Genomic DNA, 25,101 nt, shown 5'->3' on the forward strand with positions numbered 1-25,101 from the left:
TGCCCTGCCACCCGCTTGCGAGGTCCCTCGGCGTCTTCCCTGCTCCGCAGCGTCGCGGACCGCGGAGCTGGGGAGCAAACCTGCGCTTCCACTTTGCGGGAGGATTCGCACGTTTCAGCCCAGTTCTCACAGTTAATTGGCTGCCTAGGAGCGATGCGGGCGACTGGAGATGTCTTCCCTCAGCCTCACGCTGGGGGGGAAAAGATATTTTGCCCTTATACGGCCACAATAAAGCGCTAAACGCAGCCGGAAAGCAAACGCTGCTGCAGCACGCACGTGCACAAACCCAGCGCGGGGGACGTGCAGCTGCGGCAGCGCCTGCGATGCAAATGCTATTAAAAAAGCAGCCGATTCCTAGGAGTGTGTTTGGATTCACACCTCCAGGCTGGGTTCCCGTGTGGATTTGGAAACACAAGGGCCGTCCACCTTTGATCCACCAGCACCATGCAAGCAGTTGGGCTGTAGCCCTCGGACAAGGACTGTGCTGGTCCCAGGAGAGCAGTGGGTGACCTGAGGACTCGGCTCTGCCTGGGCTGCCCACACTCTCTGCCTGGGCTGCCTGCACTCTCTGCCTGTCCCACTCACAGAGCCTCTGTCCTCTACCGGTTTATCCTCTTCCGCAAGACTTTTAGCAAGTCCAAGACTCCAATGTCTCCACTCTTCCAACTGAGAGAGGCCAATGGGTTCAAGAGTTACCGGAGTGGAGACCGACAGACCAAGTCACTACCGTGGACAACACAACTACATGAACTATGTAAAGCTGCCTGAAAATCTGGCTTAGCAGTCCGTGAACCCAATGTATTTATACACAAGTGGTTTCACACTTGCAGAGCTCTCCTGTTGCCTGATGAGCTGGGTGAGGATTTGAGCATGGGGTTCAAAGCACCCGTGACGGTGTGGGCTGAATCTGGCCCAGCATCACTGTGGCCTCAGTGTCCCTCCATGCCTTGGCTTTGTGGCTGCATATGAGGTGGTTACAGGGCTGTTCCTCCCTGCCAGAACTGAGCCCTGAGCATTCATAAGCCACAGTCATGGCAGAACTGGTCCCAGCTTTTACTTCATCCCAATGGACAAGGGTTTCAACGTGAGGTTGGACGGGGCTCTGAGCAAGCTACTCGAGTTGAAGATGTCCCTGCTCACTGCAGGGAGTTGGACTAGATGCCCTCTAATGGTCCCTTCCCACCCAAACCTTCTGTGATTCTATGACAGCCAACTCCAGCATCCCCAGTCCTGAGCACCCTCCACCCACCCCAGTGACCAGGCTGGGTTTAAAACTGGTTACAGCAGCTCTGTGTCAAGAAACAGAAGGATGAAGTCATGATGGAGCACCAGGGACCTGCTGGCACCGGTGGGTGGACACTTACAGCCCATCCTCACCTTGAGCTGTGATAATGGGTCTTCTGATGGCTATGAGATGTGATGCACCTTAGAGGAGCACTGGGACAATGCTGCCCTTTCATAACAAGCCAAGCCCTCCCCATCTCCGCTGCCATCACACATCTCCAAGTGCTGAGCATCACATTACCTCCTGAAGCTCCTCTCTGTGGACTGCTGGTTGGATTTGCCTGGAGAGATGTCCGAGTCCTGTCGGTGGCTGGAGAGGAGGCTGTCTGTCTCTAAGAGGTACCTGCCATCCCCCTCTGAGTGGACGCTGGGTGTCTCCAGGAACTCCTTGTCGTTCCATGCGCCCACTGTCCCATCCAGAGCCTGGTACCTGATCTCTATGGAGATGCTGGTCTGCAACACACAAGGAAGACACAATCAGCCCCCATGGGCAGCACAGGGAGGAAGGAAGAGCCTGTGAAATCTGAAAGGCAGGAAGAGCTGTTGTACATGGTTTAGGGGGCATGGTGGTGTTGGGTTAACGGTTGGACTTGATGACCTTGAAAGTCTTTTCCAACCTTAATGATTCTGTGATTCTGTGATTCTGTGATCAGCTGGCTTGATCTCTGAGCCTTACTGACCCCAAAGTCCCTTCTTTCCTAGTGCATGAGACAGTTGGAGAGCAGGTCTTTGGCTTCAAGAGGTGGTCTGACCCAGCTTGGGCATGGTGCTGCAGCCTCCCTCCTGCTCAGGGACCTGATTCACGTCGAGTTGCTGGTACATCCCAGACCAGCTACATCAGATATGAGAGCTGTAAAAAGCCCTGAACAGCAGACAAACCCTTCAAGAAGCTGAAGGCACTGCGAGCCATGTCATATTGGTGGGTTTTTCTCTGTGGTGTATCACCTTGTTAAGAAGGTTAAGTGCTGGGCTGCCAAAGCCCACAGATGCATGGTGGCTTGCTCCTGCCTGGCCCCATCCCATTCCCAGGCAGGGCAGGGCGTGCCTAGCGATGGGCATCCCTGGGGAGGTCTGGATCAGTCCTGGTTTGGGAAGGGGGTCTCCCAGCCTGGCCATGACCAGCCCAGCTGGGGCTCAGGGAGGAGAAGGGACCTGGCACTGGGTCTGTCCAAGCTTGATTTCAAGCCTCTTCTAGATGAACCAAGAGTAAAGACCTCTCCCTCTTCTACGTGGTCATGCCCCACTTACACACCCAAGCTTGCACCAGGCTGCTGCAGCAAATTCAGGGTTGGAGCTCACAAACATTTTTCCCCAAAAAAATCTTTCTCTGGATTTAAAACCCAATCAAATATGCGAGAGTCCACCTTGCTGCAAAGAGCCGCTGGCACTACCTTTGCCCTGGTGTCCCAAGTCCTTCTAAAACCACAGCTTTGGACAAAGCAGCCAGAAAAATACCTCTGCTAAAAACATTTCTGTTTTGAAAGGCAAACAGCTGTTACAAAGACCAAAGCAAAACCAAAAAACCTTCTCCACCTCCACTCAGCTTCCACAGAGAAACTGCAAGATATATTTGATGCAAGGGCAACCAATTTTAGACACAAGGACAAAATAAAAAGGCTAACAAACAGTGAGTGGGCAAATTTATTACAAAATCTTCCTTTTTTCATCTATATATTGAAGAGGGGGTACAGCGTCCTGACTTGCCTCAACCGCAGCTTGTCAAACGGATGATGAAAGGCTGGAAAATACAAGATACGGCCTGGAAGTAGCATTTAGCATTTAGCAAACAACAGCTAAAGGGTGACTCAAACCCAAGCTGGAAACAGAGCTCTGTGGAAGGTTTTGGCTGATTTTATTCTTCGTATGGCAAAATACAAATTTGAGTCAATCAAAGCGATTTGCCATACTGCGCTGACCTCACCAAGCTGTTTCGGATTGTTTTAAAAAGCAAATGCAGAGGAGAGACAAAGATCCATGATGAAACATTAACCTTTCACATTTTTCAAACCACCTCAACGCTGCTGGGAAACATTTGATTTTGAAAACTCATTTTTAAACTGTATTTAAAGGTTTTAAAATCCTTTAAAAGAAATGAAAAATTACGGGTGTAATAAACCAAGATTTTGGCTTGGGCTGAATAAAATCATCACTTGTTTGAAGGGAAATTAGTAGGTGTTAAGTCGAAACCAAGAGAAATTCACACTGGAAACAAAACTCTCAATGTAACAGTAAAGAAAATTAAGAAGCGGAAGGAGCTGGTGGATTGCTCTGTCACTAGACATTTCAAAATCATTTTTATTTGCAGGGTTTTTTTCACCACTTGAGGTAATACCAAACTCTGAGACATCCCAGAGCCTCTCTTGTTACATGGTTGTAATATCCCTCCTGGCGTTACGATTCCTGGCTTTTTTAATCTCTTTGCTAAAGCAAGTCAATACCGTTACTAGGCTGGCCGGGGGCTGCCGGCGATGTTCTGCAGTCCGCACGGAAAAAGGAAAACAATTTTCAACCTTTCTTTCCCTTTTGATTACAGGAAGATGAGGTTACGCCTGGAAAAATGCTTTCCAAGGAGCGCCGGCAGCGAGGATGCGCCGCTGCCTTCGTCCCGAGCCGGACACGCGTCACACCGAGGCGTCCGCGGCGCGGACCCCAGGGCGGGCGGGGAGGTGGGGTGGGGTGGCTGTGCTGGGGTAGGGCCCCGCGAGCACGGTCTGCAGGAGGGATCCCTGGTGCCAGCCCAGCACCTTGCAAGAACGGAGCTGAGCACCTCCAGCATCTGTGCCGTGCCTGCCCGCAGCCCCGAGCGGACACCGCAACGCCGGGACTCCCTCGGGCGCCTCTGTAGAGGACACGTGCCTCTAAAAGCCCAGGTCCTAAGGAGTTGAGAGAGGCGAGGTTTGCCGAGAGGGGACGTATGGGGATGGCTTTCGTACCTGATCCTGGAGGTGATTTTTACAACCTTTGCACGTGGCTTGTCTTTGAGTGTGCTCAAGGCAAGGGACGTGTTGCTTCCAAGCAAAACCTTTTTCCGTTGCATCTCAACGGACAAGGAGCGCCGATGGCCCGTTGTCCCGTCTCAGCTGATGGGCAGCGGCTTTCCGCACCTTCCCACCGCTGCCTCCTCGATGCGTCTTCAGTTTTTCAGTCCCTCTCCTCCTGCAACAGCCCTCACTGGCCACAGCCCACTCCCACGCCCACTAAAAAAAATCAGCGTCTTTCAAGTTCGGGAGGAAGTGGGTCACGTCTCCAGGAGGGCTGGCTCTGCTACCCAGCAGGAGCTACCCTGGATTTATATTTCCACTCACATTTCTCCATGCGAAAGGTCCCAGGTGTTGCCTTCTGGATTCTCTCTTCTCAAGGCTCCCTCAGTCCAAATTTATCCTCACGCTGGAGCGAAGGCTTGGAGCGGGTGGTTTGCAGAGGGAATTTATGAAGCTGAGTCAGGTCTTGTGCCCCTGAAGTTGCAGTGGATACTGCACGGGGAGAAGGGATCCGAAATCCTGCTGAAAGCCCAAAATGCAAACGCATACCCTCACCTCCCAGCTCCAGTTTGAACAGGGGGGACCTGGGGCTGCGACAATGCCCCAGAAACGCAGGGGAATAGAGGGACGTGGCACTTCTGCTCGCAGCAGGCTCTAGAAATGCAGGGTCTGTGCAGGGCTTGCGGCGTGCAGAACGTGGGGGGATTTACCTCCCACCCAAGGGAGACCTGCGCTCCTGTAAAACCTGCCTTGCCCAGGCTGCCCCGATTTCGTAGCAACAGACAACAGCCAGTATTTATGTTTCCCAAGCAACTCCAGCAGAGCTGCCGTGACACCGAGGAGACGCAGACGTGAGGTCCTCATGAGTGCAGGTTACCCAGCACATCAGGCACGGGCTGGGGAAGGTCGCTTCTCCTCAAGGTGCCTCCAGTTAGAAGCCCACGGGCTTATGAAGTGGTGGAGGGTAGTGGACCACTTGCTTTGACCTACTGTACAGCTACACCGAGCTCCTGGCCAGGCTGCAGGGCACCAGGCAATGCAGGTACCTCCTCAGTTCTAGGTTAGTTCATTCTAGAAGTGTCATCACTTTCAACATCAAGAGGTTGCATGTATTTCATTTCCCCCCCATGACACTGAAGGGTCTTAAAAATAGGAGATTTTCTTCCTTTGGTGGGTCCCATGGACTTTGATCAGACAAATTCTCAGTCTGATAAACCAAGAGAACAGCAGGAACTGTTGTCTCCAACCCTGAAATTATTGTTGCGTGCCGGGTCTGCACCCCCTCCATTTTTTCTCCCTCTTCAAACTGTGTTCCTTGCACTTTTACTGGTTTCATTCCCTCTACCCCCACAGGAGGAGTCACCCGCCCGTGTCCTGCTAATGAATCCATTCGTGTCTTCATTGCTAATTGCCTGTTGTTAGCACAGAGGGTCACACGCGATTGCGCTTTTCCTTTTTGCTGGGTGTAGGAAGCAGCTTACAACAGAATAAGAAAAGGGCGGGGGGAGGCTGAGGTTTTATTTTTTAACTAAAACGCCAGGGTTTTGATACCCCAGAAGATCAGAAGTAGCTGTATTTCCAGGTGTGTTACAGAACTCAGTCTCCATGGGAAACATCTCCCATGAGGTGCGTTAACCAAGTGGAAAGGCACCGAGTTACTCCGCAGCTGCTCTGCAGACAGGCAGCCTTTTCCTTGGCGTCGGGGGCTCTGGGTGAGGGGTGCAGACCCGGGCTGGGTGGTATTTCTCATCCCGATTTTCCCCAGAGGGGTATAAAGAGCGGGCGAGCGGCTGCAGGAGGTGTTCCTCACGTGCTGCAGGCGCGAGCAGCGTTGAGGTCGGAGGCAAACACAGCCGATACAGAGAATTGCACACAGCCGGTACCGCGGCTGTGGATCCAAGCTGCCGCGCTGACGGCCGGGGCAGAGCCAGCGTGGGACGGCTCGGGTGCAGGAGAGCACTGGCAGCAAAGCTCAGCGTGGGGCTGCGGTGGAAGCCGTCGCTCAGCGGGGATCCGAGGGGATCAGCTCGGACGGCCGCGGGGATCCGAGGACCACGCTGCGCCCTGAGCTGCCGTGGGTGTCCCGCAGCAGGGCGCCTGCAGGCTCCTGAGCTGCGCGCGCAGCTGCGCTCTGTGTGCTGGTTAATCCTGATCCCTTCTCGCTTTGCCCCCATCCTAGACTTCTGACGGCATGCCGAATAGCCAGCCTTCACTGTGCACCCTCAGGGCCCTCCCGGCTGCCCCAGTCCTTCAGACCAAGAATAGCGGGGTGAAGGAAAGGTTGAGGCTTCAGGGATGCAGGTGCGTAACACAGAATTCCCTGTTCCCGCAGAGCCAGCAGAAATACCGACGGATGGACCAACGACTGAAGTGCAGAAGCGGCTGCTTATTCCTCATGACCTACCTGAATGGCTGAGTTATTGTCATCTATGAGCGTGTCCGTCACCTCTACCTGCCCTTCCTCCACCACCTTTTGCAGGACCATCCGGAAAGTGCCAATGAGCCTACGGAGCAAAGAAGAGAAAAGTCAGGCGAGCTGCCGTGAGCACCCACCACCACCCATTTTTAATGGGAAAGGTCTTTGCTGGCCAAGTCGCCCAAGCATGCGTGGCTGGTTTTGCAAGAGGAGGTAGATGTGAGAGGCAAGATCAGAGCATGGCCAAGGACTCTGGCAGCTGCAGTCTGTAACCCCAGCTCAATGGAGATGCTGGGCAAAGGAGAAGCCAGGAGAGAAGCCATTTCGAGGTAACACTGCTGGGAAAATAAGGGAAGGAGATTTTGGGAACGTCAGTCTTTAATTACTGGGATGCAACTAAGGGAACCCAGACTGGTCTTTTCCATCCTGAATGTCTGCAGTTACGTCTGTGCTAGAAAACTGAACAAGGAAAGAACCATGGCCTTGTCCCTCACCCATCTGCACCAGGACATTGTCAGCACAGGCCATGGCATGGGGACGTCCCACATCAACATGCCTGACCCCAACCCACCCCCCAGGAGAGCTTAGCCTGTGGTAGCGCATCCCTGGAGCAGTTTGGATGTACCTGGTTGTGTGGGGGATGAGTTGAACAGCCCAGCCCAGCTGGGTAGGCCCAAGATTGGAGAACAGGGCTCATGTTGGTTAGTTTACTTGGATGGATGTAGTCTGAAGGAGCTGCATGTGAGTCTGAAAGTTGCTCAGAGGAGAAGACTGACTCCCTTCTGCTAAGGGAGGTCTAATCATAACTGGTGCCTGAAGGCTTGTGTCCTTGTCCCAGCCCACTCCCAGCCTGCTAGGTATCTTCAAGTGATGCAGCAGAGACCCAGGGAGGTTAGGCTCTCTACATCCTGGGGCCTTTCAAGACCCAACTGGAAAGAGCCAAGAGACACCTGGTATGAGGTCAAGATGACCTTGCCTTGAGCATGAAGCTGGACTAGACATCTCCTGAAATGCCTTCCAGTCTGAATTATCCTGTGATCCTTTGATACGATCCTATGATTCTTGGTCTTACAATTATTGCTGTGGTCTGTAGTGTGGGGAGCAAGCTGCATGCCAAGGTTCAGTCCCTGTGTGGTTGTCACACCTCATGGAGTTGGTGACAGCCTCACCTGAGCCAGGACCACATGCCCCAGAGCCACAAGGGTTTGTTGTGGCTGAAGGAAGTCTTTTTCAGCAAGCATGGAGTCATGCTTTAACGTATTATTTCCTCCTTACCAGATCGTTCCCACCCTTGTGCTGGATTCTACTGGTCTGACAGCAGAGCACGCCCATCTTTCCTTCCGTGAAAAACCAGCTGGTTTCCCCAGCCCCACTGCTGCACTGAGCAGCCTGCCTGACTCCGCGCAGGAGCAGATGAGGGGGACTCACATCTCTCCCACCCGACATGCACGTGCTGACTCCCACCACGGGCTGAGATGAATGCTGAGGTGTGGGCATATGACAGCTTCCAACCACCGTGGCCGTTTCTCCCCCGAGCGTCTGACCACCTAAACTCCCCCAAGATGAGCAGGATGAAGGCACCTAATTGCTCTTCGTGGCTCTTGCCCAGGCTCGCTGGAGCCTGCTGCTCTCGCAGCCAGGGAGTGCAGCACTGTGTGCACTTAAAAGCACGCGTGTTTGTTAAATGACAGGTCCAAACAGAAACCACAGAGAGCAGAGAACCCTGGTGCTCTCTAATAAAAGTCATTACTTATTTGCCAGCTCATGGCTTGTCAAGGAGCTGTGGCTTTATGTTCTTCATGTTCCGCTGTTGCACCAGAGGGACCTTCCCAGCCTGAGAAGAGCCAGCTATGAATCAACAAGTGACTCCCGACATAGAAAAAGCCCTGAAACTGTGAACGCGGAGCTGCCTTACACCGTCTACCTTGCACGTCATCCCCAGCGCCGCAATCCCAGATGACATGAAGATATTACACGGTGCACCAGGAATACGCCCGCAGTGCTCGGCTGGCTGGAGCCAGTGGGAAAGCTGCTGCTGATTAAACTACTTCCTTGGAAACCTTAAGGCTTAATCGCTTACTGCAGGGCTGATTTATCGAGATGTGCCTTCAGAGAGGGAGACCAGAGCTGCCTGCGCTGCGTGGTGCGATACCGAGGGCTCCTGCGCCCCGTGTAACCCAAGCACCCGATGCCGTGCCCACATCGACAGCCCTCCAGCGGCGGAGCAGCCCGCAGCCCCAAGGTAAAAGCAGGGTTAGCAGACTTGCCCTAAGTCGGGCTGCGGCAGAGGTGAGGATGGGGTTTGTCTCTCAAGCCATCCCCTTGTTCTTTGAAGCACCCTCTGAAATGCAGCACAACGCTGGATCAAAGGGCAGGGTCTGCTCAGCCCTGCTCAGCTCCCTGGGGTCTTCACTGGCGTTGGGGCTTGATTTGCCTGCATCCTGCCTCTGCCAACCCTCTTTTTTCCTTTCCCCAGCCAAACGGCCTTTCTTTGCACGGGTCCCTGTGTCCCCTTCTGCACACCCCTGCGTGCATGGGCATCAGACGGTACTGCCGTGGGCGCTTCTCTGGCCAAGGGCACCAGACTGTGCTGTGTAGTTATCCCACTGCACACCACTCATTTATAACAGTAAACTATCCGAGAAAAATAATAAACTACCTGAGGAAAACAGAAAAATGACCTTACTGTTGCTCACCCGCTTAGCTAGCCCTGTCTGGCTTGCAGCAGCAGCAGGGAGGTCCTGCTTTCCAACAAGCCTCTGATGGGTCATGCTGTATCTTGCTGGTGGTGTGTGATGCTCCAGGACCAAAGGGGAGCCGTGGCAGACCTCCCCCAGTGTGCTGTGCAGGATGGGACCCCTCCCTGCAGGACTTTCACCTCCCCTGCTCGGCTCCCACGTGCTGTGCACGAGTGGATCCCAGCACCGCGCTCCTTTAACTCTCTCCTCAAGGTGCCGCGTAGCAGGGCGCTGAAGGTGAACGCCTTTTCTTTGCGTGCTTCGTATTGCTGCGTGCACGATGAATAATGCACAGTTGCCTCCCGTGGAGACCCGCTTCTTCTCTGGGATGGGCTTATTGGGGGGAAAAGACTGCATATCAGCCTGGAATTCAGGGTTTGTGAGATAATGTTATTTGCTGTTGCAGGAGCAGCAGCTCCCTTGTTTTTGAAAGGTTTCCTTGAGAAAAGTCTGTGCTTTATTCCTCAGGATTTGAGCACAGACTGTTGCAGGGGTCTGGAGGGATGTCCTCTGCTCATGGCTGGGCTTGATTTCAGCAGGTCAGTTTGGAGGGATGTTCTTGTGGCCTGAGCTCTAAAATCAAGTTATTTTTGTGCAGTTGCTTATCAGTTAGATTTGTCTGTGAAGGTTGATAGGCTCAGCCAGCAACCCACTGCACAGTTCTTGCTCTTCCGCGTTTGTAGGTGCCCGTATTTAACCTGTTTGCTGATGGCACGTCATCAAAATGCAGCCCCTTGGAAATGCCACGCAGCTCTAAGGTGTGGCGGTGGCTTCTCTGCTCCCCTTAGGTCAAGGTGGACCCAGGTACCTTTGGTTGACAGATACATATTGCCCATATGGAACAGAAAGCTTCTTGCACGGACACAGCGATGGCAGACGTGTCTCTAAGCGCGAACACCTCTCAGCCACGAGCAAAGTCCTTACGAGCGTGATGGGAAATGCAAAATGACCTGGAACCAGCCTGATCTCCACACAACTTACCCGGGGCTTAGGCTCCCTCCCAGCAACTCAGGTTTATGGAGTTACCCTCAGGGAAGAGCCATGGTTTCAAGACAAGGTGTGCTCCTTGGATGAGGGACACGGAACGATGTCTGCGGGACCGTGGAGGAGCCAGGCTTTCGCTTGCCTTTGCAGTGGGCTACGGAGAGTCTTCCAAGCTCGGCCGTTACGTGGTAGCTTGCTGAACTACCATAAACCAAGCATGTGTCTGACACCAGAAGTGTGCTCACCAGGTTCAAACAAATAATTGAGTTTTCCCGATCAACTTAATTCTCTAGAAAAGCTGACTTACACGAGAGCGCAGTCCACCTCCCACTTCGGCATCCTCAGGCTGATGGAGGATGAACAGCAGTCAGGCTGCAGGACTGCAGCTTTGGGCATTTCTGCTTTCTGTTTAAGCTGCAGAGGCTTCTCTAAAATGGTTTCAAGTTGCCTGGCCTTATTTTGCAATTGCAGGGGGTAGGAATGTGTCTGTACCCACTTCTCCCTGCCGGAACGTTTCTTGGTTTTTCATCTGAAAAGGCAACACCTAACAGCAGCCTGCAGCTACCTGAAGGGGAGTTACAGAGATAACAGCAGTGAGAGGTGAAATAACAAGGAACAACAGGACAGGACTGTGGCCTGGGAGGTTCAGGTTGGCTATCAGGAAAATATTCTTCCCCAGGAGGGTGGTGCAGCCTTAACAAGGCAGCAAAGAGGTGGGCAATCTCCATCATGGAGGTTTTTGAGGCTTGGATAGATGACATGAGAGGAAACGGCCTCAAGTTGCACCAGGGGAGGTTTAGATTGGATATTAGGAAAAATTTATTCATGGAGAGAGTGGCCAAGCATTGGCACAGGCTGCCCAGGGAGGTGGTGGAGTCACCATCCCTGGAGGTGTTCAAAAAACATGTAGACATGGCACTTCGGGACATGGTCTAGTGAGCGTGGGGGTGTTGGGTTGATGGTTGGACTTGGTGATCTTAAAGGTCTTTTCCAACCTTAATAATTCTATGATTCTGCACTCCCCATCTCTGCTCGCAGACCTCAGGCCACCTCATCTGCAGGCGAGTGAATTATTGGGAAGATGCATCTGCGTTCGTTAGGCTTGGAATAACGCACTCCTTCCTCGGACCCCTCCCAACCCACTGCCCCTAGGGAAAGCCAAGCAACAGGGAATGAAATATTCAGCACTTGGCTACACAGCCTTTCATTTCCAAGTGTTTCATAATTCATCGAGTGCCCTGCTCCCTTCCCTGGCATTTCTGCTGATGGAAAGAGACGGAGTTTTTCTGGGTCACTCGTAATTTTATCAGAGTGTAGGATAAAATTGTTCCTACCAATGTAGGAACATCTCTTGTTTCAAACCCAGCCTGGCTAGTTCAGTGCTTGGAGCTTGCTCAAAGCTTGGATCAGGGCAGCCTTTGCTCTGTGCCCGTGTGACACATGCCATCTCTCTTTGAAGCCGTCCATGTGCCTGGTGCAGTTCAGGAGAGACAGCGGCTGGGGGTGATGGTGAACCCTGCCAGGCACTGCCAGCACTGAAGTGCCCACTCCATCCAAGCCAAGGGCCCTGAGGCCAAGCTGTGCATCTGGTTTTGCTAAGCGCATCTTCCAGCCCATGAAGTCCTGAACCCCTTCCCTGCTCTTGGATGCTGTTTTCTCCCTGGGCAAGTCCTGCTCCTCCTGCAGCCTGGGAAAGCCTCTGGTCGGGGGGTGGGATCTCCATCCATCCATCCATCCATCCATCCATCCATCCATCCATCCATCCATCCATCATCAGATCCTGGGAAGTGACACAAGGCAAATCATGGCATCTCTGTCCTGGTTTGGTGCCCACCTCCAGACACCCTTCGCAAAATAGGGTGGGGAAAGCAGAGGGCTGCCACTGCTTTTAACCCATTGCCAAGCCTGCAAGAGCCCAGGAGGTTGGAATGAAGGCTCAGCTGCGCAAGGGAGGACCAAGCTGCACTTACAGTGAAGACCTCGGGGAAAGCTGGTCTCCTGCTCCTGAACCACTTGGAGCTGTTGGCTCCATCTAAATTGGGGATTTAAGTGCTGCCTGGGCACTGTCCCTCACCCATCCACACGGGAATGCTGCCTGCCAGCGTTGGTCAGGCCAATGCACCGTCCCCAGGCCGTCGCGGGGATGCGGTGCAGGGGTTAGCGCGGGGCCAGGCAGCCCCAGGGCGGTTTGGGGAGGCGAGCTCCCCTGTTTGGCCATGGCCAACCCAGCGGGGGGCTTGGGACAGAAAAGGAGCCTGGTGATGTCTGCACAGGGCACTAGGGTAGATGGAGACAATGGGTCAGGCCCAAATCAAAGCTGTGAAATTGAAATTCAGATTGTAATCTGGTACCAAACAGGAAAAAAAAACCCCCCACAATAAAATGAATGAACCAGTTACCGTGCTGAACCATTACACAACCCGTCCCTCCGGCCTCGCCTGCTCCCCACCCAAGCAAACTTCCAACGCTCGTCATACTCCGGAGTGCCTGAGAGAAACCCAGGAATATTCGGGCTGGCAGGAACAGCCATTGCATCTCCATGCACCCCTCGGCCAGGACGCCTTCCCACCCCCAGCACCACAAGCTGCTAACACCGAAGGACGTGGGGACACCCCCCCCCCAAAAGCAGCATCTCTGAGCTCCTGCACGGTGGCTACCAGCCAGGTTGCACACCGAGCACCGCCTCGCTCAACCTGCAAAGGGGTCTGGGGGGTCCTGGTCCCTGGGGGCAGCGGGGGGCACAGCCCCCGCCCTGGAGGCACGGTGGGGAGGGAGAGCAGTTCCCCCACGCGCGTGCCCCGGGGCACTACCTGCCCGGAATTCGTGAGCGTCTGCGATGCCAACCGGGCAGCGCGGGGACACGACCGATGCTCGGGCTGTTGGGAGAAACGGCTGTGGGGGATGCGGATCTTTCGGCGGGGCTTAGACGGCCACGCGGCTCAGCCCTACCCTGCTAAAATCTGCTGAGCCAATGAACCCCTGTGGGTTGCCAGCACCCAGAGCGACGGCCACCCAATTCCCGCGTCTCGCTCCACGATCAGGCCACCTCTCCCTTTACCAATAAGCCAAGGGGAATGAGCTCCAGGGCAGGCAGACCTGCCAAGGTTTTCGTAACTCTGGCTGCTCCACTCTAATCAACCCCACTTTTCCGGTGAAGCTGTGGGCTCTGAAACAAACACATATTTTTTTTTTCCAGGCCACCCCGAAGCACGTTACGCCGTTCTTCCCCGGCTGCCAAGCGGCTGCAGCAGCTCCCTGCCAGCTTCCCAGGGGCGGCTTCCCCGCGCTCAGCATCCCGGCCCGTGCCGTGTGCCGTGGCCGCTCCCTGTCAAGTCAAGCAAGTCAAACGCCGTGCAAGTGTACCCAAGTCACCACTTTAGCTCCTAGATTTGTAATCTCGTCCCAAATTAGTTACCTGACAGGACGTATTTCAATACGACGGAGCTGACTGGCACTCATTATGCTATTCCGATTGTCCTCCGGGGTGACAAGAAAATCCATTTATATTTAATGAGAATTTTTGCAAGAGTTTGCTGAAAAGAAAGTTAATTCACCGAAGCACCTTTTAATATCTGGAGGCTGCTGAACTGGAACAGCTGTTGTGTCCTACATTTCGCCGGGTTGTCTGAACGACAACAAAACAATAATAACTGCATACACTTGCAAGCGTAAGCTCTGACTTGCCTACCGCACAGGCTCGGTCCAGAGAGGGCAATTAGGAGGGAAGTGAGCTAGGAAGCTTTAACTTAACGAGTCAGGTGATTGCAGATGAAACTGCAATTTGGCTAGGCAGTGAAAAAGGCTCTTCATTTCGGTCCAAGCTCCGGGGCACTCATTGCATAAGCCGCGGGAGGAAACGGTTTGCATTCATCAGTATTGCCCAAGCACTGGCTTGCACATAAATGCAAGCGCTGCAGCTTGCAAATGCACCATCAGACCCCCAAGTATCCAACGGCAACTCCCTTTGAGCTCATTTACTTTCTGCTTTTCCACCCTGAGCTCCCAGAGATCTGTTGACTCTCTCCCCGGTACCCCAGTGAGCTTCACAGACCGAACAGACCCATCCAGCTGCTCATCAGAGCTGCTCCGTGGTTTCTCATCACCCGTTTTTGGACCCCTCGCACACCTCTGGTCTCCCAGCCAGTCCCGACTGGTTGCAAGGCATCACAGAGCCAAAGGGCAGCCACGGCTGTGGGTTACTGGCATGAAGCAAGAAGGTCCCACAGCAAAGAAACCTTTCTTGGAGGCAAGCTGCCCACAGCTTAGCCCCTGGTGCCCATCCCAGGACATGCACCCTCACGTGCTGGGAGACAAAGAAGTTATAACACTAGAAAATGCTACCATGGCTTGAAAAAAATTACTTTTTTCAACTTTTCAACCCACTTTTGGCAAAGGGGAACTTGGGTTTTCAGTTGCATGGATCTAGAAGTTATATGGAACCAACCCAGGTCTGAAGAAGCAGGGAAGGCTTTGAGTCGTGACGCTCAGCATGCGTGAACTCTGCAAGGTGAGAAGGATGGGACATGCCAGGGCAAAGAGGAAACACACAGCCCACCTCCCCGTGACAAACCGAGCCACGTTTGGCACATTGCCATTGGGCTGTGACTGGGGTTGGACCACAGTAAGTCCAGGGCAGAAGCTCCCCCCTCCCCTTTGCATGACTCTGCTGCACAAGCCTTCTCCATGCCCACCTCCCGCCTGGCAGGGCTTTGCTCCACCCTGGAGGCAGCGCTGCCAAGGTGGCTGCCTCCGAATGTCTCAGGCTGCCTCCAAGGAGGACTTTGGGCTCAAGATCCCACCCAGAGATCATTTTAAAGCTACCCTAGATGTAAAAAAAAATGGTGTCAGTTTAGGTGTATTTGTGTCTTTCCACAAAAAAATAATAGAATTGCTCTCTTCTTTTCCTTTTTTCCCTTTTCCAAACACTCAAGTTGCCCAGGGAGATCAGATCTGGCCTTCACTGAGGTTTGTGGGAAGCCCACCTATGCTATCTGTGCTTTTAAAACCTAAATCGAAAGCTGAGGAATCTTCAAAGACGCCCTTTCTCCAAAACAGACTTTGCTCAATGGCCGAAAATGCGTTAAACAAAACCCAACAAACACCCCAAAAGGCGAAAAGCCCTGATGCAGCTCAAAATCACCAGGGTTTAAAATGCACCGTTGATTGCTCGTTTTCCTCTCTCCCCGGGGAAGGGTCCATCCCACCTACTCAGAGCTGTCCCGCAGTTCACCACTAGTCCCTGAGCTCTCTGTGTTCAAACGGAGGGACTGTCCCAGCTCGAGGGAAGTCCATCCCAGATGCCTTAGACGTAACTGAGTTGGGGAGAAAGTGCTCGTGGGAGTTTCTGGTCTTTCTCTGATGACTACCGGACTTAGACCCCGTGCCCGGGTTACAGGCAGGTAAAGCTGGGTGGTGGGAATGGTCCTGTTGCTGCAGGAGATCTCAATGCAATGTCTTTTCCTGGTGATGCAAAATGAGGTTGGTGGGATCAGTCCAGAGAAGGAAGGTCTCCTCTTGAAAGCGCCCAAACAGAAACCCCTCCAGACCTCCAGGCAGAGGAGCTGAATTTCTAGCGTTACAAAAAGCGAGCCGTTTGAAAGCCAGCAAAGCATCGTTTTGTTTAGGAGCCGAGCGTCCAGCCTGCCTCAGGAGGTAATAGAAAATGAAAGAAAGGGCTCAAACCTCTTCCTCTGCGCAAGCCTGCGCTACGGAAGCCACGCCATCGCTTGCTGGCCGTGTCCAGCTGGAGCTGAGCCAGCCATCCCAGCTGCCTTCTGCCCTGCTCGCTTCGCCTCTTCAGCTCTCTCTGCGGCTTCCTTCCGCCACGGGGCTCAGCGTCTTAGCTCTTTTTTTCACGTGCCAGCCTTGCCTGCAAAACCACGTGACGTGGTGTCACTCTCAGAAAGGCTGATACTGAGCTGATACCTCCAGAGACATCTTGGCTGATTAGCTTGCATCTCTGACATGGTATGGAAACTTCTGCCTTTCCAGGTTCCTGCCCCGGCTGACATCAGTCCTCGCAGGTCATAACCAAGCACAACCTTCCCATCTATCTTTTACCTTCCACGGAAGCTGATGCTAGAAAGCCCTAATGAGACTTCAGGCTTGCTTGCTGCAGCCACCCCATTGCAAGGGGCTTCGTGCAGGAGAAAGGTTTCAGGTAGGTGCTTACATCTGCTTGTGGACCAGGCAGCTGTAGGTGTACCCCAGACACCAGCCTTAAGGGCTGGGAAGATAAGCTGAGCTTTGTGAACCTCAGGCTCTGGAGCACTTGCCACCCACCCTACTTTGTGGGTGGGTACGTGAGAGGAGACCCTGCTCACTGGGTCCATGCCCATTTTGCATCAACTGGAAAAGAAGCTAGGCTAGGACCTTCTTCTGAGGTGAATAATCCCACAGCTCAAGAAGTGCAATGGAAAATGAAGAAGAAAAAAAGCGTTAGTTTGAGAAAAAAAGGTGAAAAGAAAGAGTGCAGCCCATGGATCGGGAGAATGGAGGAGCCTGGGCTCTCAGGAGGACAAATCCGTTTGTAATGATAACCCAGATACATCAGGAAGGCCACAGTTCATCAAACCTTGTCATCCCAAGTATGAGTCTTCTGGCCTATGTAAGTTGTCCACCTCAGGACTCCTGGGGCCACAGGGGATAAACTCTGAGGGGATAAACTCACACAGATTTTTCTTCCATAAAGATGTCAAATTCAGTTTTGGACCTGTAAGCTTTCAGTATCCACCAGACCCCGTGGTGGGGCTCTCCACAGCCCACTCAGCATCATCTGAAGACCCCCTTCATCCCGAGCCTGCTCCCGCTATCTTCGCTTTCCTGTGTTCCACGTTTTTCTGCTGAAACAGATGATGAACAACTGCTTCCTCCCCAGTTTAACCTTGTGGCTATTCATTACGTCCTCTTTTGAACTGGACTAATTTAATTTACAGTTCCTCATATAAAAGCTGTTCCAGAGCTTTCGTCCCCTTTTCTGCACTTCCCTGTTCTATTGGATCCTTTTTTGCTACGGCACAGTTACTAACAGAAAACCGAAGGACCCTTAAACCAACAGCTTGTTGCACAGACAGCCTATAACAGCGCTGGAGAGCGACCTTCTGTGTTTCCAGTGCTGAAAGGATTAGTGGAAAAAGTTGTTTTAATGATGTTTGAATAATCAAGGTTACTGGATTGCTCCCAGCTACTAAGGCACAAAGATCCCTTCCAGGAGACCTGCCCGGTCTAGACTTCACATAATAAAGTTTGGGAATCCAAACCACATATGGAAATGACAAACAGAAGCCCTAAGTTGTGCAGGTGGCTCCCAAATCCCATAAAATGGTCCTGTTTGAATTTTTTTTTCTTACTTGTGAAATTAGGAAGAGACTCTCCAAAATCATTTTGGTCCGAGACAAAAGCAAACCAAGGAGGAGGCCGCGCTGCAATCTTAGGTAAACATTTTGTCCGGGTTACGAGCACACCCCATTGCATTTAAAGAGATTTGCTTTCCGCCTTTTAGCAATTCTCTGGACAAAAACCTCTTGATGTGCGCGCCGGAGGCGGTCTGGTGAGTCAGATGCAGACCCCTTGACGCGACCTCAGGGTACCTTTGGGATCTTCCACGCCGCGAAAGAAGAACCTGGGGAGAACTGAACCTGCTGCATCACTGACGATGCTCCAAGGGCTGCAGCTCAGACCTTAAGCAAGCTGGGCAGTAGAAAGGCTTGCCCGGCTGTGGTCCAAACACCGTCTCAAGGAAACCATGGCACCTTCCAGTTTGGAAAACACAGCTCTTGCAACTTCCTACCTGTCCAGAGCCTGCCCTCCAAGCCCTGGCCAAGCCTGGTCTGCGTGGGGAGGGCACTCAGGCAAGAGGGGGAAACCTACTGCACCAGAGTGAATAATTTTTCCGTTATACTCTTCCTACGGTGATTCTGTAGCGGATTATTTTCTGCGGATGAAATGGTGAGCACCCTGGTTTCTGCAAGTTGGAGGCAGTTTCATGCAGAAGACTTGAATTCTCCAAAGGTCTTAACTGCTGGAGAAGCCGGAGTACAAAGGACAAAACAAAGCTCTATTTTCACCCCGGGGAGCACAGTGCCATATTAAAAGCCTTTGGTATTAGTCTCTTTGTCTCGGTGTCAGGTAAGGAGAGCCAGCTCCCGCCTCTTCTCCGTGGGTATCGGTTTTCTGTAGGGGGATGTTATCTGTGCCCCCACCTCTGCACCCGGGAGCCGATGGATTTGCAATGTGGCTCCCGGCCTTTGGCCAGATCCGTTACTGCTTCTCACCCCGGCGAGGAAAACAAACCACCTCAAAGCAAAAACCTTTAGTTTTTGTGCAGTTTTCCTCACCCTGAAGGCATGGGTCATTTTATGCACAAGGAAAATGTGTGTCCCAGAGGCTTGTCCAGGTTGTCCCAGCAGGTCAGGAATGGGAGCAGCAGCAGGGACCAGACCTCCTGCCTCAGGGATGATGCTCTGTGGCCGCTGGACCACACAGCCACCCTCTCTGGCGTCTCCGCAGCACGGGGTGCTGCCCTGGCTTCTGCCTCCGCTTGCTGCTCACACCTCTGCCTTCTCCGGTGCATACGGTTCTCCACCCCACATCACTCATATGTGTCCTGTAGTGTCTTCTGCTGCTCAGACTCGCTCAAATCCACACCTGGGACCTCACATCACGCACCCATCTCCTGTAGATGCCCCCTCCCAGGGCCTTTCACTGTGGGACCACGTACTGCAAATTTTCACCCATCCTGAAGGTATCTCGTAGGTCTCCCGATGGGACCAGAAGAGAAAGGACAGAGATGAACCAAATTCCAGTAGGAACTTGGTTTCTACCCATGTCATCCCACCATGCAGCAGTTGTTCGGCTTCACGACCTGCTTTCCAGGATGGGATCCGTGGCAGGACAGGTGTGTAGGACCCACGATTATTGGTCCCTCTCTTGTGTGGAGCATTTTCAGCCGGCGTCTACACTAGTAAATTACCCATGGGCAGGATGTGGCACTGCCCCTCATCCACCCGCACTGGGACAAGGGCATCCCTGGAGTGGTTCGGATGGGTCTCGGCTGGAGAGGAGAGCTTCCCAGCCTGGGATGTCCTGCCCGGTCTGGGGCTGGAGACAGGTTTCTGGGCTGGTGGCACCACTGGTCTAGCCCATTTGAGCTGTCCTCATGAACTATCTCCCCACCTCCATGCTCTTCCCCTTTCTTTGGGCACTCAGCCACGCAGAGCTCCAGGGAGCGGCTCCCAGGGACAGCCACGGTCCCAGAGCCGAGACCTGCCAGAGCCCCCAGCCCCTCCGAGGCCAGCACGCCGTCAGCTGCTGAACGGAGGCTGAGGCACCTGGCCAGGCCAGGAAAGGATTCTCTTACCAGCTAATTAGCTGCATGCTGATGACCACTGCGGCAGGAAACAAAAGCAACTCAACGAGCCGCACGGCCACGTCTCGGCACTGGCCCGCTCCGTTATTCAGGGTGGACCTGCATCAGGTGTCACGCCTTTACCTGGGGCTTTGATAAACCGCACTGATCAGCTGCATGTGAATTATTCATGGGGACCACGGCTCACCTTTCCAAACCCCAGCACCAGGGCTCCACTTCTCCCCATCCCTCTCCACGATTTATGCCTGTCTGTCCTCCTCCTCCAACTCCTTTCTGTGCAAGAAGGGTGGGCTGCACTTACGGCGCTGGCTTGTGACGCTGGGCTTTAATTTTTCTTTTTTTTTGTAGCACAGGTTCCCTGCATCCCCTTGAGGGAGGTGCTCGGCACCAGCTGCCCGGGGTGGGATGGGGCCAGGTTCATTGGCTGTGCCTTGGCACCAGTATCCTGGTGTAGACATTTCTCAGCCGGCAGGAGAAATGCTGTGAGTCTGAGCGCAAACCCCTGGCTAATGCCTTTATATTCATGGCTTGCAGTAGCCTGTTCTGCGGGTTGATTCCTGCCACGGATGCTCAGATCTGAAACATATCCCTTCCTCTCTCAGTAGGCAGCTTGTAGGGTTCAACTAAGGCTCTCCTGTCCTTGCCTCCTTTGGGCTCCTGGTTGTCTTCTGCTTCAGGGAACTTCAGCCTGTTCAGCCATGCTTCAGCCACAGCCTGTTCTCAGTTCCTTGTGCCCAAAGCACATCGTCCCGAAGCAGGGTGGTCTTTGCTGCTCCTGGCTCTCCCAGACCCCCCTCCAAGCTGCTGGTTGTCCAGCTCCACCACCTAAACACGAGTACCTGCCGCCACGCAGATGTCTTGGGATGTCGGAGACAAACACAGGGCTGGCAGATACAACTTTGGATCTACAGGAGACATGGGTCCTTCCAGAAGCTGGATGCTCAAAGGGCACCTGAGCTGAGTCCTAGCTCCCCATGGACACCTACCATGCAGCGAGAGAAGATGAAGCCCCTTTTGGGATTCTGCTTCCCACTGCTGTGAAGGCAAAGCCAGGGGAGATGTCTGTCTTGATGTTTGCTGAAGGGGCTCTCTGACCCCGGCTCCTTGCCAGGGCTGAGCTGCAGGGATGGGCTGCTCCGGCGGCCCAAAGCCAAGACGGGCAGCAAGGAGAGCACCCTGTGCTGGGTCTCCCTTAGCTGCTGGGGGACAGGCTGGACACACTGCCACAGACGTGCTTTGGGGTTCATTTTAGCACTGGCTGTAACTGCCAGCATGAGGAAACTGTTCTCTAACCTGAAGGGCTTTTTAATTTAGGAGAGAGAGACGGAACAGGCAATTAATTCCAGAAAACCTCTGCAGGGAGGTGCTGGACACTCCACCGCTGCCCCGGGCAGCTGATCTGCTGCTGCTCTGAAGCTGGGCTGGTCCAGCGGTGCTGCACAGCAGGGAGGCTCCAACCGGGGTCCGGCTGCTGAGGAGGACAAGCTCTGCTTTGCAATAATTAAAGGGGACTTATAAGAAAGATGGGGACAGATTGTTTAGCAGGGCCTGTAGCCACAGGACAAGGGGTGACGGTTTTAAACTAAAAGAGGGGAGATTCAGACTGGATGGAAGGAAGACATTTTTGGCAACGAGGGTGGTGAAGCCCTGTCCCAGGTTGCCCAGAGAGGTGGTGGATGCCCCATCCCTGGAAACAGCCCAGGTCAGGCTGGACGGGGCTCTGAGCAACCTGCTCTGGGTGAAGATGTCCCTGCTCACTGCAGGGGTGGGACTAGATGGCCTCTGACGGCCCCTTCCCACCCAAACCCCGCTGCGATTAGATGATTCTATCATTTCAAGGCAAATGCACCCCAGGAGCAGGAGCAGCAGCGCCTGTTCCAGCCCGTGCCCGTGCAAAGCGGTTGTTGGTTGTTGCAGCCCAGGGGTAGGTTGTGGGTAACGAACACAAAAGAACCGGCAGCCTCTGATCCACTGATACCAATTTTTAACGAAGCTGGAGTAACAGAGAAATCCCAGCACAGCAAAGCGGTTCGTACGAGGTGAATGAAGAGAGCCGGGCTAAGCTGGCAGCCACTCTAGGAAATGGGTGGGAAAGTTTGTGCGGGACTCAATGAATAAGCAATTAAAAACGAGAGTGTAATCAGTGACATTCAAGGTAGGTTTGTGAGGAGATAGAGCCTGTCAAAACAAGCTTGGATTGCTTCTTTGGCGTCAGTTTGTTTGGTAACTGCATGAAAGGAGCAGGTTCTTACAAAATGGTTGGTTTAACACTGCCTGCTATCAGTGCTACGCACTAACAAGAGCGGATTAATGGAGAAATTCTAAAAATAGGACACCAGCCGAGAATCGTCTTTGAATGACAGTGCTACGGTGCGATTTTGCTACTAAGCCCATGACTACTACTACATCAGTGACTGAGATGTAAAAATAACTTACAATCAAATTTTCAAATAACGTGAAGACTGACGGAGCAGTCAGTCTTCAGGAGAGAGAGAGTGGAGGCTGCAGAGCAGCGGGGACCTTGCGATGTGCCCGAGTCAAACAAGAAGAGCACCCATGTGCCAAAGACGCTGCCAAGAAGCAGCACCTGCACCTCAGGCTGGCAGAAAATGGACCCAACTTCTAGGAACGCAACGGCTCTGGAGAGCGCGGTGCACCAGCAGCCCAGCACGGCAAATAAACAACCACTTAATCCATACCGGCATGGAGGGAGGAGGGATGGGGGAGAAGAGGGGAGATGTGTGTGGTCCTCAGCCTGCAGGGCTGGGGAGATGCGGGGCAGGAGTGGGTGCATCCAGCCTGTGCCTGTGCTTTAGAGGGAGGATGTTGAAAGCTGAACGTTGGTGGGATAAAGAGCTGCAAAGGCGACTTGAGATGGTAAAAGCCACTGTGCAATGAGAGGTGCCAGGAACGGCCTTCTCAAAAACAAGACTGAGAGATGCTTTGACTGCAAATGTGCAAGAGCTTTTGAGGGCAGAAATTACCTGGCAAGCAGCGGGCAGAGATGCTCCTGGTTTCATGTGCTCTAGACACAGCGGTGGGGGAACCCATCTGCCTCCGCTCAGGCTCCTGGGTCCCCAGGACAAGAACCACAGCATGTGGGAGCTTCTTTGTACCGAGGAGAGACTAAAGCGATGGAAGAAGCCAACCCTCACTCCTGCTCTCTGCAGGTCTGGCCTTGCCTTAAAGGTGAGGAACAAAGGTGATGGCACTGATGAGTTTATGTTGAAGGTGGGGTTGCAGCACGCAAGCATCAGTTGAGCTGGCTGAGATCGCAGGGGAAGATGAAGAGATGCAGCCTTCGTCCTGGGCAGCGCAAGCCCATCCAGGACGCTGGGACATGGTGGCAGCCTGCGACTGCTGCCCAAAGGTAAGGCTGATAAGGGTGGGCTCCCCCGAGACAACCCAGGCCCTCACGAGTCAAAGACAAACTGAGGAAAATGTCCGAAGTGATGAAAATGATAAAACAAAAGGCTGTCTTGGAAGTGGGTCTTCTACAGCCAACCTCTTTGTGTGTACAGCTCAACAACAGAAAAAAGGCCCTTCAAGCGACTTGGATGAACTAACTGGATATTTTATTTTGTGCTGGGTATTTAGAAATTTCTAGGAGACTTTGGTCACCTTGAAGGTGGAAAGAAGTAAGTGATCACTTTCTCAGCCTCTAACCGGTGCAACCTGCTGGTATGCCCTGGCCTTTCCAATTCCCAATTGCGTGGAAGAACAGTGATAGTTCTTCATTTCCAGACACAGAAACACCACTTTCTGCTTTTTATTGCATCTCTCGAGTGGATTTTTTTTCAAATTTTAAGACAGAGAGAGAGAGAGAGAAGGGATTGCTTCTTTGTGTGCAGAGCAGGCAAAATTGCTGTCCGGGAGGTAAATCGGGTACATCCTGACACGCCATTCGTTAGGACAAAAGCATCTGATCAAGTTGGCGTGTTTTCATTCCCTTCTGCTGGGTAATGAAGGTATAAAGCTTCAAGCCATCCTGGATGGAGGGGAAATCCGTCCCCTCACGCTGTCCAGCTGCTGGCTGTGCTAAGCCTGTGCAAATGCATGGCAGCGTCCGGGCTGCTTGTTCACACCAGGGGAGTAGAAAGTGAAGGAAAGCTTTGAAGGAGCATCAAGTTAAAGAAAAACCACTGATGGATGCAACATGAAAAAGCAGGTTCCAGAGGCTGGAGCTGACGCTGGCTGGGGAAGGAGGTGGATCTCCAGGTCTGCATCTGTCCCACTCGGGCTCCCGTTGCTCATCTGCTGCCCACAGCACCCAAGGAGTCCCTTCTCATGCAGACCTTGGGGCAGCTCAGGGCTGCAGGCACGATTCAGATCACCTACTCCTTGTGCCCATCGCTCATGAACTTAGTGACCACCTCAGTGCAGGTGCCTACGGGAGGTGGCCTGAACGGAACTCAAAGTGACTTGCACTGCGTGTGGCTCCTATGGCTGAGATCTCCCCACATGCCCTGGACCACGCTTCTGCCTGTATCTGCCACCCATTCCCCACCCAACGCATCCACCTGGGCTGGGACCCGCTGGGGACTCCTTGCCTTTCTCCTCCCACAGAGCAACTGAGTAAAACATGTGTTTTCAACTCTCCGTCTGCTACTCAAGCTCCTACTTTAAAAGCAAGACAAAGGTAGGTAATTTTTTTTTCTTCTCTTTTTTTTTTTTGTTTTGTTTTGTTCAGAGTTTTTTGTGGCTTTTTTAAAATCATGTATATTTAGCATGCCTGCCCTGCATGCCATCTGTTTGTCTTCTCATTTTTTTGGCTCTGAAACAACCTTTTGTATGAACATGTGCCTGGGAGATGTTGAGGAGACCCTGTTGAGCTCCAGCTGGGGATGAGACTGGATCTCAGGGCAAAAATGTTAGTGCAACATCCAACAACAAGCAAGAGCCTTCCCTTGTCTCTTTTTTTCCTTTTCCCTCTTTAGTATCAGTGTAAATGTTCTGTAGGACAATTCACGTGTGCCACTTGATGTTTTTGTGAAATGCCCCCATATTTTTGCAATGACGTCAGGTATAAATGTACATAATACACTAAGGCTGACAGAAGGGACAGACAAACTTTCCTTCTCTCGTGTTCATTATTAATGTGGGGGCAAAACTTAGACTGTAAGAAACCTTAAAAAAATGTCGATAATGTTGCACATAATATGTAAGGCATGACAACGACCATAGTACCTATGTCAGAAAAAATGACAAGAATAAGATAAATAAACACTTGCAGAACTTGCAAAAGCTGAGCAACTGCATTTAGGTATCAACTTTCACCTTGGTAATTAACCAAAAGATTTCAGTTTCTCTTAAACACATGCAAATTCTATT

The 25,101-nt window shown here is 52.8% G+C and overlaps 1 protein-coding gene across 4 annotated transcripts in view; it reads right to left on the reverse strand.

The window, feature by feature from the left end:
- The window catches only part of OTOF (otoferlin), a gene marked incomplete at its 3' end in the record, with an annotated part of 107,602 nt that overhangs the window by 65,518 nt on the left and 16,983 nt on the right, over positions 1 to 25,101 (reverse strand). For all 4 annotated transcript variants that reach the window (XM_081997532.1, XM_081997531.1, XM_081997530.1 and 1 more), the window contains exons 4-5: positions 6,670 to 6,769; positions 1,526 to 1,737 (exon numbers count right to left, since the gene is read on the reverse strand). In XM_081997532.1, coding sequence (XP_081853658.1) covers positions 1,526 to 1,737; positions 6,670 to 6,769 — 312 coding nt within the window. The remainder of the gene's footprint in view (positions 1 to 1,525; positions 1,738 to 6,669; positions 6,770 to 25,101) is intronic.

The sequence above is a fragment of the Phaethon aethereus genome (genome assembly GCF_964289735.1).
Source record: "Phaethon aethereus genome assembly, chromosome: 3".
NCBI classification, from domain to species: domain Eukaryota; kingdom Metazoa; phylum Chordata; class Aves; order Phaethontiformes; family Phaethontidae; genus Phaethon; species Phaethon aethereus.